The sequence below is a fragment of the Ctenocephalides felis genome, unplaced genomic scaffold (assembly GCF_003426905.1).
Source record: "Ctenocephalides felis isolate EL2017-DRISC unplaced genomic scaffold, ASM342690v1 CF-g0.4_SCAFFOLD_01886, whole genome shotgun sequence".
Classification (NCBI taxonomy): domain Eukaryota; kingdom Metazoa; phylum Arthropoda; class Insecta; order Siphonaptera; family Pulicidae; genus Ctenocephalides; species Ctenocephalides felis.
In genome coordinates, this window is record NW_020538040.1 from 78,584,776 (window position 1) to 78,605,607 (window position 20,832).

General features: G+C 31.7%; 2 protein-coding genes across 2 annotated transcripts in view; one reads left to right on the top strand and one right to left on the bottom strand.

Moving 5' to 3' along the window:
• LOC113375401 (putative aminopeptidase W07G4.4) overlaps positions 1-19,955 on the top strand; it is a 27,637-nt gene extending 7,682 nt beyond the window's left edge. Inside the window, exons 2-9 of the mRNA XM_026615337.1 lie at positions 12,106-12,336; positions 13,645-13,789; positions 14,498-14,671; positions 16,014-16,186; positions 18,157-18,339; positions 18,401-18,569; positions 18,894-19,021; positions 19,715-19,955. Coding sequence (XP_026471122.1) covers positions 12,106-12,336; positions 13,645-13,789; positions 14,498-14,671; positions 16,014-16,186; positions 18,157-18,339; positions 18,401-18,569; positions 18,894-19,021; positions 19,715-19,906 — 1,395 coding nt within the window. The 3' untranslated portion in view covers positions 19,907-19,955. The remainder of the gene's footprint in view (positions 1-12,105; positions 12,337-13,644; positions 13,790-14,497; positions 14,672-16,013; positions 16,187-18,156; positions 18,340-18,400; positions 18,570-18,893; positions 19,022-19,714) is intronic.
• LOC113376605 (fringe glycosyltransferase-like) overlaps positions 19,854-20,832 on the bottom strand; it is a 37,974-nt gene continuing 36,995 nt past the window's right edge. The window contains exon 10 of the transcript XR_003367046.1: positions 19,854-19,965. The gene's annotated coding sequence lies outside the window, so the exon portion shown is untranslated. The remainder of the gene's footprint in view (positions 19,966-20,832) is intronic.

Sequence of the window (20,832 nt, forward strand, 5' to 3'; positions counted from 1 at the left end):
AAGGTATCAACGTTGTGAAAATCATCAAAATCGGAAACAAAAAATTTTCATCCAAAATCGGAATACAAACGTGACCCTAGCATCATGCTATAATTTAGTTTTTTCTTATTTATTCGGCAACCGTTGAGAATATTAAAATGCAGTTTTTTTCACGTTATTCTAGCCCACAAGACAATTCACCTGACGTTTAATTGAAGCTTCTACGTGCCCGGGAGTCTGTGAAAATTTAAAAAAACTAACAAATTTTTCGTCCATTTTTTGGGCATTTTTACTCGTGAAATCTTTAAGCGCTTATAACTTTTGAACGATTCATCGTAGGATATTGAGGTTCCCAGATGAAATATTCTAAATCAAAAGATCTTTAACCCAGTATAAGAATTTTTAAGATACCTCTTACCGTTCGCGAGATATATCCGAAAACCGTTTCAAATTTACAAGTTTGGAACAGTTAAACGCCTATATCTCGGAAAATATTCAACATAGGATCATGATGTATATGAATGAAATATGCGCATTTAAAATATGTATCTGCAGGTGCAAAAATTTTTATGATAGCTCCAACCGTTCTCGAGATATTCGCTAAAAACCATTCGCTCCTTTTCACATATTAAAAATGCGTTTTTCTCGAAAACTATTTGAAGTGCAATCGAAATTTTTTAATAGCATTTTCCTTATGTCATAAGGTATCAACGTTGTGAAAATCATCAAAATCGGAAACAAAAAATTTTCATCCAAAATCGGAATACAAAACGTGACCCTAGCATCATGCTATAATTTTAGTTTTTTCTTATTTATTCGGCAACCGTTGAGAATATTAAAATGCAGTTTTTTTCACGTTATTCTAGCCCACAAGACAATTCACCTGACGTTTAATTGAAGCTTCTACGTGCCCGGAAAGTCTGTGAAAATTTAAAAAAACTAACAAATTTTTCGTCCATTTTTTGGGCATTTTTACTCGTGAAATCTTTAAGCGCTTATAACTATTGAACGATTCATCGTAGGATATTGAGGTTCCCAGATGAAATATTCTAAATCAAAAGATCTTTAACCCAGTATGAGAATTTTTAAGATACCTCTTACCGTTCGCGAGATATATCCCGAAAACCGTTTCAAATTTACAAGTTTGGAACAGTTAAACGCCTATATCTCGGAAAATATTCAACATAGGATCAGGATGTATATGAATGAAATATGCGCATTTAAAATATGTATCTGCAGGTGCAAAAATTTTTATGATAGCTCCAACCGTTCTCGAGATATTCGCTAAAAACCATTCGCTCCTTTTCACATATTAAAAATGCGATATTTTAATAGCATTTTCCTTATGTCATAAGGTATCAACGTTGTGAAAATCATCAAAATCGGAAACAAAAAATTTTCATCCAAAATCGGAATACAAAACGTGACCCTAGCATCATGCTATAATTTTAGTTTTTTCTTATTTATTCGGCAACCGTTGAGAATATTAAAATGCAGTTTTTTTCACGTTATTCTAGCCCACAAGACAATTCACCTGACGTTTAATTGAAGCTTCTACGTGCCCGGAAAGTCTGTGAAAATTTAAAAAAACTAACAAATTTTTCGTCCATTTTTTGGGCATTTTTACTCGTGAAATCTTTAAGCGCTTATAACTATTGAACGATTCATCGTAGGATATTGAGGTTCCCAGATGAAATATTCTAAATCAAAAGATCTTTAACCCAGTATAAGAATTTTTAAGATACCTGTTACCGTTCGCGAGATATATCCCGAAAACCGTTTCAAATTTACAATTTTGGAACAGTTAAACGCCTATATCTCGGAAAATATTCAACATAGGATTATGATGTATATTAATGAAATATGCGCATTTAAAATATGTATCTGCAGGTGCAAAAATTTTTATGATAGCTCCAACCGTTCTCGAGATATTCGCTAAAAACCATTCGCTCCTTTTCACATATTAAAAATGCGTTTTTCTCGAAAACTATTTGAAGTGCGATCGAAATTTTTAATAGCATTTTCCTTATGTCATAAGGTATCAACGTTGTGAAAATCATCAAAATCGGAAACAAAAAATTTTCATCCAAAATCGGAATACCAAACGTGACCCTAGCATCATGCTATAATTTTAGTTTTTTCTTATTTATTCGGCAACCGTTGAGAATATTAAAGTTTTTTTCACGTTATTCTAGCCCACAAGACAATTCACCTGACGTTTAATTGAAGCTTCTACGTGCCCGGGAAGTCTGTGAAAATTTAAAAAAACTAACAAATTTTTCTTCCATTTTTTGGGCATTTTTACTCGTGAATTCTTTAAGCGCTTATAACTTTTGAACGATTCATCGTAGGATATTGAGGTTTCCAGATAAAATATTCTAAATCAAAAGATCTTTAACCTAGTATAAGAATTTTTAAGATACCTCTTACCGTTCGCGAGATATATCCCGAAAACCGTTTCAAATTTACAAGTTTGGAACAGTTAAACGCCTATATCTCGGAAAATATTCAACATAGGATCCTGATGTATATGTATGAAATATGCGCATTTAAAATATGTATCTGCAGGTGCAAAAATTTTTATGATAGCTCCAACCGTTCTCGAGATATTCGCTAAAAACCATTCGCTCCTGTTCACAAATTAAAAATGCGTTTTTCTCGAAAACTATTTGAAGTGCAATCGAAATTTTTTAATAGCATTTTCCTTATGTCATAAGGTATCAACGTTGTGAAAATCATCAAAATCGGAAACAAAAAATTTTCATCCAAAATCGGAATACAAAACGTGACCCTAGCATCATGCTATAATTTTAGTTTTTTCTTATTTATTCGGCAACCGTTGAGAATATTAAAATGCAGTTTTTTTCACGTTATTCTAGCCCACAAGACAATTCACCTGACGTTTAATTGAAGCTTCTACGTGCCCGGGAAGTCTGTGAAAATTTAAAAAAACTAACAAATTTTTCGTCCATTTTTTGGGCATTTTTACTCGTGAAATCTTTAAGCGCTTATAACGATTGAACGATTCATCGTAGGATATTGAGGTTCCCAGATGAAATATTCTAAATTAAAAGATCTTTAACCCAGTATAAGAATTTTTAAGATACCTCTTACCGTTCGCGAGATATATCCCGAAAACCGTTTCAAATTTACAAGTTTGGAACAGTTAAACGCCTATATCTCGGAAAATATTCAACATAGGATCATGATGTATATGAATGAAATATGCGCATTTAAAATATGTATCTGCAGGTGCAAAAATTTTTGTGATAGCTCCAACCGTTCTCGAGATATTCGCTAAAAACCATTCGCTCCTTTTCACATATTAAAAATGCGTTTTTCTCGAAAACTATTTGAAGTGCGATCGAAATTTTTTAATAGCATTTTTCTTATGTCATAAGGTATCAACGTTGTGAAAATCATCAAAATCGGAAACAAAAAATTTTCATCCAAAATCGGAATACAAAACGTGACCCTAGCATCATGCTATAATTTTAGTTTTTTCTTATTTATTCGGCAACCGTTGAGAATATTAAAATGCAGTTTTTTTCACGTTATTCTAGCCCACAAGACAATTCACCTGACGTTTAATTGAAGCTTCTACGTGCCCGGGAAGTCTGTGAAAATTTAAAAAAACTAACAAATTTTTCGTCCATTTTTTGGGCATTTTTACTCGTGAAATCTTTAAGCGCTTATAACTATTGAACGATTCATCGTAGGATATTGAGGTTCCCAGATGAAATATTCTAAATCAAAAGATCTTTAACCCAGTATAAGAATTTTTAAGATACCTGTTACCGTTCGCGAGATATATCCCGAAAACCGTTTCAAATTTACAATTTTGGAACAGTTAAACGCCTATATCTCGGAAAATATTCAACATAGGATCATGATGTATATGTATGAAATATGCGCATTTAAAATATGTATCTGCAGGTGCAAAAATTTTTATGATAGCTCCAACCGTTCTCGAGATATTCGCTAAAAACCATTCGCTCCTTTTCACATATTAAAAATGCGTTTTTCTCGAAAACTATTTGAAGTGCGATCGAAATTTTTTAATAGCATTTTCTTATGTCATAAGGTATCAACGTTGTGAAAATCATCAAAATCGGAAACAAAAAATTTTCATCCAAAATCGGAATACAAAACGTGACCCTAGCATCATGCTATAATTTTAGTTTTTTCTTATTTATTCGGCAACCGTTGAGAATATTAAAATGCAGTTTTTTTCACGTTATTCTAGCCCACAAGACAATTCACCTGACGTTTAATTGAAGCTTCTACGTGCCCGGGAAGTCTGTGAAAATTAAAAAAACTAACAAATTTTTCGTCCATTTTTTGGGCATTTTTACTCGTGAAATCTTTAAGCGCTTATAACTTTTGAACGATTCATCGTAGGATATTGAGGTTCCCAGATGAAATATTCTAAATCAAAAGATCTTTAACCCAGTATAAGAATTTTTAAGATACCTCTTACCGTTCGCGAGATATATCCCGAAAACCGTTTCAAATTTACAAGTTTGGAACAGTTAAACGCCTATATCTCGGAAAATATTCAACATAGGATCATGATGTATATGAATGAAATATGCGCATTTAAAATATGTATCTGCAGGTGCAAAAATTTTTATGATAGCTCCAACCGTTCTCGAGATATTCGCTAAAAACCATTCGCTCCTTTTCACATATTAAAAATGCGTTTTTCTCGAAAACTATTTGAAGTGCGATTTTTTAATAGCATTTTCCTTATGTCATAAGGTATCAACGTTGTGAAAATCATCAAAATCGGAAACAAAAAATTTTCATCCAAAATCGGAATACAAAACGTGACCCTAGCATCATGCTATAATTTTAGTTTTTTCTTATTTATTCGGCAACCGTTGAGAATATTAAAATGCAGTTTTTTTCACGTTATTCTAGCCCACAAGACAATTCACCTGACGTTTAATTGAAGCTTCTACGTGCCCGGAAAGTCTGTGAAAATTTAAAAAAACTAACAAATTTTTCGTCCATTTTTTGGGCATTTTTACTCGTGAAATCTTTAAGCGCTTATAACTATTGAACGATTCATCGTAGGATATTGAGGTTCCCAGATGAAATATTCTGAATTAAAAGATCTTTAACCCAGTATAAGAATTTTTAAGATACCTCTTACCGTTCGCGAGATATATCCCGAAAACCGTTTCAAATTTACAAGTTTGGAACAGTTAAACGCCTATATCTCGGAAAATATTCAACATAGGATCATGATGTATATGAATGAAATATGCGCATTTAAAATATGTATCTGCAGGTGCAAAAATTTTTATGATAGCTCCAACCGTTCTCGAGATATTCGCTAAAAACCATTCGCTCCTTTTCACATATTAAAAATGCGTTTTTCTCGAAAACTATTTGAAGTGCGATCGAAATTTTTTAATAGCATTTTCCTTATGTCATAAGGTATCAACGTTGTGAAAATCATCAAAATCGGAAACAAAAAATTTTCATCCAAAATCGGAATACAAAACGTGACCCTAGCATCATGCTATAATTTTAGTTTTTTCTTATTTATTCGGCAACCGTTGAGAATATTAAAATGCAGTTTTTTTCACGTTATTCTAGCCCACAAGACAATTCACCTGACGTTTAAATGAAGCTTCTACGTGCCCGGGAAGTCTGTGAAAATTTAAAAAAACTAACAAATTTTTCGTCCATTTTTTGGGCATTTTTACTCGTGAAATCTTTAAGCGCTTATAACTTTTGAACGATTCATCGTAGGATATTGAGGTTCCCAGATGAAATATTCTAAATCAAAAGATCTTTAACCCAGTATAAGAATTTTTAAGATACCTGTTACCGTTCGCGAGATATATCCCGAAAACCGTTTCAAATTTACAATTTTGGAACAGTTAAACGCCTATATCTCGGAAAATATTCAACATAGGATCATGATGTATATGTATGAAATATGCGCATTTAAAATATGTATCTGCAGGTGCAAAAATTTTTATGATAGCTCCAACCGTTCTCGAGATATTCGCTAAAAACCATTCGCTCCTTTTCACATATTAAAAATGCGTTTTTCTCGAAAACTATTTGAAGTGCAATCGAAATTTTTTAATAGCATTTTCCTTATGTCATAAGGTATCAACGTTGTGAAAATCATCAAAATCGGAAACAAAAAATTTTCATCCAAAATCGGAATACAAAACGTGACCCTAGCATCATGCTATAATTTTAGTTTTTTCTTATTTATTCGGCAACCGTTGAGAATATTAAAATGCAGTTTTTTTCACGTTATTCTAGCCCACAAGACAATTCACCTGACGTTTAATTGAAGCTTCTACGTGCCCGGAAAGTCTGTGAAAATTTAAAAAAACTAACAAATTTTTCGTCCATTTTTTGGGCATTTTTACTCGTGAAATCTTTAAGCGCTTATAACTTTTGAACGATTCATCGTAGGATATTGAGGTTCCCAGATGAAATATTCTAAATCAAAAGATCTTTAACCCAGTATAAGAATTTTTAAGATACCTCTTACCGTTCGCGAGATATATCCCGAAAACCGTTTCAAATTTACAAGTTTGGAACAGTTAAACGCCTATATCTCGGAAAATATTCAACATAGGATCATGATGTATATGAATGAAATATGCGCATTTAAAATATGTATCTGCAGGTGCAAAAATTTTTATGATAGCTCCAACCGTTCTCGAGATATTCGCTAAAAACCATTCGCTCCTTTTCACATATTAAAAATGCGTTTTTCTCGAAAACTATTTGAAGTGCGATCGAAATTTTTTAATAGCATTTTCTTATGTCATAAGGTATCAACGTTGTGAAAATCATCAAAATCGGAAACAAAAAATTTTCATCCAAAATCGGAATACAAAACGTGACCTATAATTTTAGTTTTTTTCTTATTTATTCGGCAACCGTTGAGAATATTAAAATGCAGTTTTTTTCACGTTATTCTAGCCCACAAGACAGTTCACCTGACGTTTAATTGAAGCTTCTACGTGCCCGGGAAGTCTGTGAAAATTTAAAAAAACTAACAAATTTTTCGTCCATTTTTTGGGCATTTTTACTCGTGAAATCTTTAAGCGCTTATAACTATTGAACGATTCATCGTAGGATATTGAGGTTCCCAGATGAAATATTCTAAATCAAAAGATCTTTAACCCAGTATAAGAATTTTTAAGATACCTGTTACCGTTCGCGAGATATATCCCGAAAACCGTTTCAAATTTACAATTTTGGAACAGTTAAAGCCTATATCTCGGAAAATATTCAACATAGGATCATGATGTATATGAATGAAATATGCGCATTTAAAATATGTATCTGCAGGTGCAAAAATTTTTGTGATAGCTCCAACCGTTCTCGAGATATTCGCTAAAAACCATTCGCTCCTTTTCACATATTAAAAATGCGTTTTTCTCGAAAACTATTTGAAGTGCGATCGAAATTTTTTAATAGCATTTTCCTTATGTCATAAGGTATCAACGTTGTGAAAATCATCAAAATCGGAAACAAAAAATTTTCATCCAAAATCGGAATACAAAACGTGACCCTAGCATCATGCTATAATTTTAGTTTTTTCTTATTTATTCGGCAACCGTTGAGAATATTAAAATGCAGTTTTTTTCACGTTATTCTAGCCCACAAGACAATTCACCTGACGTTTAATTGAAGCTTCTACGTGCCCGGGAAGTCTGTGAAAATTTAAAAAAACTAACAAATTTTTCGTCCATTTTTTGGGCATTTTTACTCGTGAAATCTTTAAGCGCTTATAACTATTGAACGATTCATCGTAGGATATTGAGGTTCCTAGATGAAATATTCTAAATCAAAAGATGTTTAACCCAGTATAAGAATTTTTAAGATACCTGTTACCGTTCGCGAGATATATCCCGAAAACCGTTTCAAATTTACAATTTTGGAACAGTTAAACGCCTATATCTCGGAAAATATTCAACATAGGATCATGATGTATATGAATGAAATATGCGCATTTAAAATATGTATCTGCAGGTGCAAAAATTTTTATGATAGCTCCAACCGTTCTCGAGATATTCGCTTAAAACCATTCGCTCCTTTTCACATATTAAAAATGCGTTTTTCTCGAAAACTATTTGAAGTGCGATCGAAATTTTTTAATAGCATTTTTCTTATGTCATAAGGTATCAACGTTGTGAAAATCATCAAAATCGGAAACAAAAAATTTTCATCCAAAATCGGAATACAAAACGTGACCCTAGCATCATGCTATAATTTTAGTTTTTTCTTATTTATTCGGCAACCGTTGAGAATATTAAAATGCAGTTTTTTTCACGTTATTCTAGCCCACAAGACAATTTACCTGAAGTTTAATTGAAGCTTCTACGTGCCCGGGAAGTCTGTGAAAATTAAAAAAAACTAACAAATTTTTCGTCCATTTTTTGGGCATTTTTACTCATGAAATCTTTAAGCAATTATAACTTTTGAAAGACTCATCATAGAATATTGATGTTTTCAGGTGAAATATTCTAAATCAAAAGTTTTTTAACCTAGTATGAAATTTTTTGAAATACCTCTTACCGTTCGCGAGATATACCCCAAAAACAGTTTCAAATTTTCAAGTTTGAAACAGTTAAACGCCTTAACTACTTAGTAACTACTTAGTAACTTACGGGTACCTAAGACTACATCAAGTAAACTTTTAGGGGACATTAGCGAGTAAGCCTAACCTAGAATCTTGCATCGAAACAGGTCAAACTACTTTTGTAGAAAAATATCGTTTTTGGGTTTTTAGGAATGACATATATTTACTCTATTATTTATTTACATGACATGGTTTAAATACAACATTTTTATTTCTTTAAGTTACATTTTTATTTAAAATAATTTTTTTTACATTTAGCTAATACAATTTAAATAAATTAATATCTGAAATCTTGCTTGCTTTCCAGTCGAGGATGCTTTTCACGAGATAGTAGTGTCGCTGTCATAACACCTTCGCGATTTTGCTCTAATACGCGTTTTGATACATTAGCCAGTAATTGAACATGTCTCTCAGTTCCCTGAATGTGGACCGGAATTTTAGGGTCACTCCATGGACACTCATTGCTTTGTAGATATTGTACTAGATGTTCATGAGGAATATTTAGCGTAATTTCGGATATATTTGAATAATCATCCATATCTATCATATTAGTATAGTCGCTGCATTCAAAATTTATTTCGGGTGTTTTGTAATCTCTCAATTGCGTCAGGTCTTCCACATTATTACGGTAATATAAGATTTTTCTTATAGCTGAATCTCGTATTTCCTTTTTATTATCAAACAACATTGCTAATAAAATATTTTCCGAGTGAGCATAGTATGCGTTTTCTTTAGCAACATTGTTCACAATTTGTCTTAAATTCGAGTCTAAATATTGCGTCCAGCTAATAAATTTATAAAATAATATACTACCATACACCACAGAGTTGTAATATTTAATGTTAAAGTACATTGGAATATATACTTTCATTACGTAGTTTGCCAGAATTTTCAAATTTTTGGATGGCTTATTAGTAGTTACATATAACCGAAGTAACCTACTTCGTAAGCCAACGGGAATGTGCTATTGGCCTTGGTTTCATGTTAGCTAAGTCTGTCGATACTTACCAGAAGCAACTGCTTTAGCTATTTTTATTAAATAACTTGAGTCAGTTGTCGATTCAGCAGGACTTATATCAGCCAAATTTTCAAGTGGGATTGTTTCAAAGTCTTTTACCGGCTGGAAGTATATAGGAAAAAATAAATTATATTGAATTTGAACATAGGATATTAAAAATAGTAAATATGTTATAACTCACCGGTATATTTTCGCATGTTTCAATTTGTTTGCTTAATATTCCAGTTTTTGTTCGTGGTCCAGTGGTCAATGATTTTTTCAAATAGTTAAATAAATGGCGAAGTGGAAGTTTGTTAAAGTGGAGAAGACACACAAACCAATGCAGTGGCCTTTTTAACTGAATTTCAAATCGACGTAAAATCCCATTTTTTACGCCTGTATTTGCTGGTTGACCATCGCAACATATGCCTATCCAAGAATCGAGAGCTATTCCTTTATCGGCGAAAAACTCGTTCAATTTGATTACTTTACTTTCCGAATCTTTATTTTCCAATTTTGTGTAACCCAACAATTGGCAATTCGGTTCCTTTAAAATAACTAAATGCGCTTCTTTAATCATTCGTGGGTGAAACTTCTTATCGATTTTTTCCATGGTAATAGAATCATTTTTTCGGCCGTCGAATAAAAATGCTATTAATTCAGAAGAATCATATCGTTTGTGTAAAGCTTGCCTATTTTTCTGCCTCTCACGAACGCTTTCATTTTTATCCATAATGACAGGATTGCCCCAATCATCCGTTACGCCCAGGTCACGCAGGATTGCCGTCACCACGCCAGAACCAACTCTATCAGAAATTGCAAATATGTCGCACATTAAAGCATAGCTTGGAGCCTTATATCTTCGACTATATGGACCACGTTTTATATGAGAAGTATTTTGTGAACTTTCCGAACTGTTTTTAAAATCAAAATCAACATCTGGAGTATATGTCTCACCTGGAGTAATATTGCTAGTTATTGTAGATTCTGATACCTCGTCTTCAATTTTTATAATATATTCTGGTATCGTAGATTTCCTCTCATTATGTTTATCCATCATAAACGCTTTTAAATGTTCTGGAATCAGTCCGCAGGAACACAGTATTCTTCGCAAATCGCATTTGCATTTTCCAATATAAAATAATTCTTTCGTGGATTCTACAAACTCCTGAAATGATGCTTGGGTAGACTTGCTTTTATTTGTACTTTTATATTTATCAATCAATCGGTTCAATTTTCTAGCGATACTTCGTTTCTCCATAATTGGAATATCAATTTTTTCCCACGTCTGAATCAATTTCGTTACCACATTTGGAGTAAATGATTTATATGAAAACATTTTATTTTGTTTTTTTTATTTTTCCGCCAAATAAAAATAATACCTGATAACTTCCATAATTGTCGGAAGATTCACTCCTGTAAATTATTCCGCTGGTCCAAATATAATTTGATCATGCGAGGGCATATGATTCAAATTACTGGCACTTGCGGCTGAATTTAAATAAGAACTCGCCATTGATACTTGACGCCCTAGTGACGAACTGAATGAACATTTATGCGGAATTGTCACATTAATATATTATTTTCGAAATTTCTAGAATTACATTCTAGAATTAATTGTATAATAATAAAATACTAGCGCACTCTGATGGAAATAAATAACAACAAACTAAACCCGATTTAAAAACCCCCGCACATAATCTTAATAAAAATAAAATTCACAATTTGAATTATTCACATGCCTAAATTAATACATTTACTTATTAAAAACAGTATTTTATTGAAAATTTCGCTGGCTAAAAAGTTATTTGCGATATATGGTTTTGCAGTCAAAATTCATTTAAATAACACATATATTTCATATGAAAAGGTGCCCATATCGCTTAATTTTACTTCTATAATGAATTGGCCTCCCTAATATATATATATACAGTGGCGTCGGAACCGTGTGGGCTGTGTGGGCTTGAGCCCACCCATGAATTTTGATGGAGGGGCTCAGCCCACCCATCAATTTCAAAAAATTATATGGGCTAATATCTCTAAAAAAAATGAGACCACTGGCTGCCTATCTAAAAAAAAAAAAAAAAAAAACGAGCCCACCCATCAAAAATTTGGTTCCGACGCCACTGTATATATATATATATATATATATATTAATATATATATATATATATATATATATATATATATATATACGAGGTGTGTTCAAAAAGTACCCGAATTACTAATAATTAAATTTCGCGGGTCTGGAGTGTCTGATTGTCAAAATATATATTAATATATATATACGCTCTAATATATATATATATATATATATATATATATATAAAAATAATATAAATATAATATATGAAATTATGTAAGATTCAAACGCAATGTCAAATGCAATATGCATATATAATTGGAATGTAACTAATACTTTATATTACAGCTATAAGTAATGCTGCTAATTGCATGTTATAAAATTGAGACCAACAAAATTGCATTATCGGTTTTATAGACAACAATTTTTGAAAACGACTATGCTCCTGGCGGACTTGTTATATACGTGCCCGTAAGCGAGCTCAGTGATTACGACGATGGAAGAAGTTTTGCGGAAGCGTCATCCAAAGGCGTTAAGAGATGCCTTCTGGCCGGTCGTCTCACTCCCCTGATAATGTTGCCCACCTCGATTCGCTTTAACACTGCCGAATTGCAAGCTCTATTGGGTGCCTTTAGCGAAGTTTATCAGGTGCATATGAAAATTTAGGAATAAGCTAACATCCATCACGGTTAACACCAGTAACGTACTTTATACTTTCACATAAAAATACCTCTCTTACACGAAATAATTTTGATTGGTATTCCGCGGGCAATATTAATTTGATCAATGCTGATTAACAATGCATTTATTTGGTCCCGAAATTAAGCATTTCAAAGAAAAGATCTAATAAAAATACAAGTAGTGTCGTACTAATAAAATTTTTTTAGATCTGTATTTTAGTTCGTAAAAGCAGTTAAGTATTGGAACGATTACGAGCATAACTGTATTTCTAAGCATCTTTAAGAATTTGCAAATGAAATAACTTGAACCAAAGGGTATGGGCGTGTTTCCATACAGAATTGGCTCCACCCTGGTATTTAAATAATTTTGATGTCATTTTATAAGAATTTTCGAGAAAATCCGATATACCAAATTTCAAATCCGTAGCTCATCATTTGGCCGAGATATCATTGAAAATGTATGAAAGTGGCCCCTTTTTCAAAGTCGATTTTTGTCGCAACTGTAAAAGATATAAAAAAACAAATAACGGGATTATATTCATATCGATGTGCATTAAACTTTTAATGACAAATGTTGTTAAATAATTATTTTTTAGTGCATGAAAAAGTGATGAAAATTTTTTGTTTTGAATTTTCGGGTAGTGCGGTTGTTGGGGCTAATTTTTAATTAGCATCATTAGAAAGGATATTCAATTTTCTTATAGTGTCCAAAATTTTGTTTTATTTCATGTGGTAGAACACATTCAAAAGTAGAAAAAACCTGAGCAAGTACACGCTCGCGCTCATATAACACCCGCGTAAGTCGTCTGTGATTTGCAACCACTAGAAACAGCAAAGGTTAAGCAATGTAATTCAGAGTCGAGGCAAAAAAGTCGAATATATTTATTTAGTAAATCATTTCAATCATATATTTCTATTCAGTAAGAACTAAATGCACATATTCAATATTTTATAAATATAAAAAGAAGATTAATTTTATAAATAAGAATGGGATTAAGCGCAGCATAAAGGTCTGAATTAACTATAGTTGAAAATAGAGGAAAAAAGATGTATATCTTACCATCACCTTGATTCTTACGACATTGCTATCGGGAGATAAACGACAATGTTTAAAAATTCATAACAAAAGAATTTTATTCATTGCTACTTTTTTATTGAGAGCCCAGTTGTTTAGTTAACGAGACCTTATTATTAACGAACTAAAACTAAATATTACACCTAACAGAATAGCAAAATTCATTTCATTATTTACTGGGTTATGATAACTATATTTCAGCCCCTGCAATATCGAGAATCTAATTTTATGAGCATACCCAAGATCCAGCTTTGGGCGATGGCCCCCTGCTTCAAGGGTGATCAGAAACAATTGTTCAGACTCGCACTAATGTATGAAACTGCGAGATTTGTTACGCGGGATATTGGTAAAATATATTAATATTATTTTTAACGATTTCATTATAGGGAACATGCATCAAAATATGCAATAATCTAAAATTTTCTTTGTCATTAAAAAGTTGAATTATGATAATTATACTAAATAATACTAGTCCACCAGAACGTTGCTGAATTGCTCGATCATACGAGATTGATACATAGTGTTTACATTCATTTTTTTTTTTTGAATCTATTGTATGTAGGAGCATCTCCTACGCAAAAGCACTGCAATGTTTTATCTTGCCAAATATTTACTTCTATTACTTCAAGATACCCTCTAATTTTGTTAGATAAATAAATATAATATTATGTAGCCCGTTAAAGAAAACCATATTGATCAACAAAATAAGTAAGTTGTTTTAAAGACTAGAAGAAATTACTAGATAATTTGCATTTATCACAAATCTTTAAAGTAAAGTAACTTTTGTAGACTCCACGGTATATTCTCAGCTAAGATAATAATCGTTGGTGCTTTTTATATAATAAGTAACACCAATTCAAAAGAATTATTCTTGTAGAACAGTCTACTATTTTCGGCGTCCTATTACTTCATTATTCGTTAAGTTCTGAACAACTCTAATCCAGTATTGAAATTGCAGTAGGTATATTAGGGTGATTAATCTGAACAAAATTTACTAAATTATAACAAACAGTGCTTTATAAAAAGTAATAAAGTTTTTCTTACCATATTCAAGCTGGCAGTGATCCCGAACGAATGTGTGCATCAAGAATTGAAGAATATGTAAAAACATTATTTAAAAATAGCATAATAAATATCACTGTCATCAAAGAAGAGCAACAATTGCTTAAAGAATACCCACTACTACATGCTGTAAATCGTGCTGCGAGCACCGTAGAGCGACATCAGGGTAATAATTTATTTTATATCATACTGTATGAAGTCAAAGTACTTTTGATTTGATTTCTGTAGATGCCGCTTAATTGTTTATTGAAATCAATATCGATCGATAGGAAAAAAATATCATATATGTATGATTCATACATACATATAATATATGATATTCTTTTCCTATCGAACGATATTGATTTCAATAAACAATTAAGCGGCATCTACAGAAATCAAATCAAAAGTACTTTGACTTTATCTAATATACAAAATATTGTAAACCGTGCAATTTGCCAGGTACAAGTGCCATTCAACAGAAACAGAAGCATGGGCGTTTATAGCAGATGCAATAAAAATATTGGGAAAGTGTATTTTAAAAGATAAATATGTATGCAAAAAGTGTTCAGAATAAAAAAAAATTGCTTGTTTGACGATTGAGTCAAATTGACTCAATCAGGCAAAATAGATATCAATATCAACCAAGCCCCATCATTCTAGTGTTAAAAAATGATTTCAGTATTACCACGTAGACAAATGTTCAAATTATCACTTAATTCATGTTTCTACCAGCTAACTGGTAAATTAACAAAATTATGACTGATCAAAAAAATGGCACAACCGTACCCAGTATCCTCTACTAGCAATCCATAAATAATAAAAGTATACGTATATGTATATATTCAGATATGTATGAATGAAATTTTAATATTGACGTAGCCTGTTGTCAGGTAGCAGTGACAACGATTTTCACTTGGAAATATAGATAGCAATATGTTTCCAAGTGAAAACAGCCCTAATACGGTATTGCTGCACCAATTAAATGCATCACTATCACAGTAATAAAAAAAAATTAGCGCATAGAGATGAGACAACTGTTTGGGTAGCCATCTATAATAAAAACAAACATAGTTTGTGAGATATTAATCACAACAGTTCATAGAACCCATAAGTTCTGATCGCTGTTCAAATAAATTTTTATAAAAGAAAATATTGATGTAAGCTTGAATTGTTTGAAGCTACTGGCTACAAAATAATTAACAACAATTTAGCAAATAAAACTCAAATTTTCAAATAAAACAAAAAAATACAGAAAAAACATATTCACATGTTTGCAAGTAAACATAGATAGGCCTTCTACGGTATTGCTGCTTCAGAATAAATCCATACTATAATAGATATTCTAACAAAATACATCAATTAGTACTGGGCCAACCTTTATCTTGCCTTATGAAAAAGGTACGTTAAGAAAAATCACACTAAAATCACAATCTGATGGCTTTGTAAAATTGAACGAGAAAAATGTTTACGTTTTAAGGATAGCTCATTCGGTGATATAAAGAAACTAACCGTATTTGCACTTTTAGCTCGCGTAATATACCTGGAATACAAGCCAGACGAGGAACCCCAACGAACTATATTTTTAGTTGGCAAGGGAGTGACTTACGACACTGGCGGAGCCGATGTCAAAGTCGGATCAGCAATGATAGGCATGTCGAGAGACAAAAGCGGAGCGGCAGTCGTCGCAGGATTCATGCATGTAATATTATTAAGTATTTGAAAAACTAAAACAGAGAAAAATGTTCTAGTACTTTGTTTAAATTTGGATCATCAGTATAAATATTTCTATCAGAACACTTTGTTGACCGATCACGAGTTAACTCGCGCTGTTACTATTAATATTTGTAAAAGCTGCTGTGTACTGTCACATAAATATGATTGTTATACTGCTTATCATATATAAATAAGAAGAAATTTTAATACATAAAATTTATTAATTTTTTTACTTCCTCATCCAATTTTGAAATAATAGCCGGTAACATGAGATACATTTTCAGTAAAATTGCCGGTCAACAAAGTGTCATCTTCAACAACACTATGCAATGATTTACATCAACATAGTTAAACAAAAATATCACTTAAGTTAAACGTGAATCAAAATTTGCAATGATTTACATCAACATAGTTAAACGAAAATATCAGTTAAGTTAAACGTGAATCAGAATTTGAAATCGAAGATAAATGAAATGTAGGGAAAATACAGACAAAATAGTATAATATGGGCAAAATGACAGTGTCTTTAATATAGACCACTAAAATTAGATTGTATAATGCAACGAAAGCCATAATCACAATCTTGTCAGATGTTGAACGTCATTGCCACAGTCTTGTTGCAGTAATCAGTCCAAACCTTTATCGCGCATTCAAATGTTTATTTTGAGGTTGGTTTTGTCGCGTTTTTTAGGGCTTATTCATTGTTATTTGTAATTATTTCTAGTAAAATTAATGAACTTATGCCAGTACTAGTGACTTTGATCACTTTTATTGCAATAATTAAGAGTTTAAAGGAGTTTTGATTGTTTATTTGTGTTTGTTCATTTTCGGACAAAATGACATACTTATATAATGGACAAAATAAAATCTCGTGAGCACTACAGGGTAGTTTATTCGAGGCCAAGAAAAAAGAAAATTGAAGCTTGTCAAAAGTGATTGGCTTTTAACTACTACTTTAACTGAATTTACAAACAGACCAAAGTATCCATCAATAAGAAAATACATTTATTGCAAAATCTTTTTCTCCCGTTTTGAGCCCGACAAAGGTTGGTTACTATGTATAATATGATCTATGTTCCAAAGGGGTCCACTGAACTGCTTAAGAATTAGCATCTAAGTATATCTTCACCCTATATTACCCTATATGGATATGAAAAATTGGTTTTGGCAACTAGTTATATTTTCCTTTAAAATATGTTATTATAATTCCTACTTTATTGAAAAACTATATTACTTGTAGTCAATAAATCAAAGATGTAAATCTGGTTATAATGATTATAAATGATCAATAAAAAACAAAGGATATCTTATTTTGACCGTACTTCCCCAATAATTTGATTGAATATTCTTTTTCAATATGTAACAATAATAAATTCAGATGCAAACGTCCTAAATATTGAAGAAACATTATTCAAGTACAATTTTTATTAATACATATGGAAACTTGAACCTATCTAAATATTTCATTAATCATTTGAATAATATTGAGTGGTTATCAAGCTGGTTTAAAAATTGTTATAAATCTCAATAATCAAAAGATCTGTTCGCGCAAAAACAACTAAGTACAGTTTCTCCAAACAGTTTTCGAACCTTACATTTTTTGTTCTTTTATGCTTAGTTTTAATCAGTGGTGTGATTTTTTTTTACCGGAACACATATATATGTACACTATAAATACACTATAAATAATTATATATGCAGAGCTGATCCTGGGTAGACGCTCGTTGCTGTCCAAAAAGGAAATACCGAAATGACGTTGATTTTAATACTTAGTTTTATCAAAAAATTGAAGTATTGATTCAATGTCACCAATTTAGGAATGACATTTTTTAAATTTTCTTAGAAAATTATGTCCATTCTTGATGTCTATGACATCAACATAGAAACTAAAAAAAATTATAAAATATACTAAATGCAATGCAGACTACTTATTAATTTCTTAAAATTGCACGGAAGTTATGCAACCTGATACGGCCGAAGAAATTACGTGTGGTAGGAGCAATGGCGTGTGTCCGCAACAGCGTTGGACCAGAGATGTACGTTGCTGATGAAATAATTACATCGCGTTCCGGCATGAATGTTCGGATTATCAATACTGACGCCGAAGGACGAATGGCAATGGCAGATGTTCTTACAAAGGTTTAATATACATACAAAAACCAATGCGACTGATTTCTTACTGTAACTTATAATATTAAAGTGCCGAGAAGAAGCGGAAACCAGCCCTGATCCTCATTTGTACACCATTGCTACATTGACTGGACATGCCCAATTAACCGTCGGATTGGGTTACAGCATCGTTATTGATAATTCAGTGGCCGCGTACCACGATCACGCCCAAAAACTTCAGCTGGCAGGCGAGGCGGTTGGTAAGTATTATTCTATATACTAAAAAAATCCCAAAACATGGCAATGATTCTGTGATAGATCTAAAATATAAAATAACATTTTATTCGTCGATGTCGTTGATATCAATCTATAATACTCTATGTACTTTCGCATGTATTAATTTTTCAAAGTTTGTGCTATTGCTGTATAAACATACAAATATTTCAAACTCTCTTTTATCGATTTTATTCAATTCGTGACCCTTAATTGAATTACGACCACAAATTAACAAATAAAACATTTAGGTGCAAACATTTATTCTTTCAAAAATTTAGCCTATTTAATACCAATCAATCTATTAACAGGACAACCGTTCGAAATCAGCAAATTACGTAGAGAAGATTTTGCCGTAGCGGTATCAAGTGTAGGAAAAGGCGAAAACTTAATTCAATGTCTGGCTGGAGCGTCATCTCGACAAATGCGCGGACATCAAGTAAAGTGGAACATATTTTTTATATTTTTGTTATATATAAATTAGACGAAAACCTTTTAAAAGAAAAACATTATTTATATGCATATACATTATATATATATATATATATATATATATATAACAAATGTATTCTGAGTGGATATTAATTTAGAAATATGAACAAACAACACTAATGTTGCACTAATTTATTAAATAATAATTTTACAAACTAACGTAAATTATCACTTGACCTTGAATAGAGAATTCAGAATCCGATGATCGTTGGTGGGGCAGTATAATGAACGACTTGTAACGGATAACACAATACTAATTTAGGTTCACATATTGTAGATTTTAAATTATAACACACTGATGATGAGTCAAACCTAGTCTCGAAACGTTTGTAAAATTATTATTTAATAAATTAGTGCAAAAAAGAGTGTTCTCATTTCTAAATTAATATATATATATATATATATATATATATATATATATATATATATATATATTTAATGTGATATATCGATTGGTAGTTGCATAAGCTAATTATGTGCAATTCAGTATTCAATATAATATCAAACCTGTTCTTACATTTCACTATTTTTATTAAACAAAATATTTTTCATGAGAAGTAGAATCTGCGACAATTTGGTCTCAACAGTCTCAAACATTTAACATGGAGCGCGTTGATAAAATCATTTGTATTTTCTCTAGTATCCGGTGGCTTTTTTGACACTGGTATCTGGCCTGGACAAACACGGATTGACATCGGAGAAGCCAATATCGTATTCTCATTTGGACATCACACCAAGTGTACTCTGGCCACCTGAAGTAACGACAGGTTCACCAGTCGTAGCTTTGGCGCATCTTCATCTAATTCTTGAACAATCACAAATGAGCTGCTAAATCCAGCTCGAAGAGATATGAATTCCTATTCATATATTCGAGCGCGGCATTTGATGGTCCTATGTTTGCGTAATAGAAACAATAAAAAAAACAATCCCATAGTGATATTAATATAATGGTGATATTTGTCAAAAATAATTCATTCGTTTTAACTCACTTTGGTTTTTCCTTTCCGTTTGCATTGTACACACCTTGAGTAATATAATATGAAACACTTTTTGTAAAATGATAAATGTTGATTTGTCCGTAACAGAAATATTATTTTTGTAATTAAAGTATGTGATTTTAGTACGAATTTTTATTTTAGATTCACTAATGGTATGTTATCTAATTTTATAAACTCAAATAAATTGTCATTCATGTAAAAATTTCCAAATGTCTTATATCCAAATACTTTTTATCTTATTTCTTCTGAATTAGAAGGAATTGAATTTTGGATACCTGACCACAAAATACACATCGCGGGTTTCTCAAATACAGACCCAAGCACAATTTACTAGTGTAGAGCAACAAATTTTGAAAAAAAAATTATACAGATAACTGTGTATTATAATCTGCGAGTTTCAATAAGCTGGGCCTTTTTTAATATTACATGTTTATGAAGTATTTTTGTTAAACTTACACGAAGGACAGCATTTGACGCTTTAATCTATCTGCCATTAATCTATCCAGTCATTTAAGCTTAAATTAGGTAAGAATCTCGGAATTCGAGATACCCAGCTGTAAGTCTGTAAATACTTATACGAGGTCTGTTCAAAAGTACCCGGAATTTTCGTTTTTTCAAAAAAATATTTATTTATTCGTCTACATTAATGTGGTCCCCTTCAAAGTAGTCCCCCCCAGATATAATACACTTATGCCAGCGTTTTTTCCAATTTTCGAAGCACCCTTGATATTCACTTTTTGATATGTCCTTGAGCACTCTC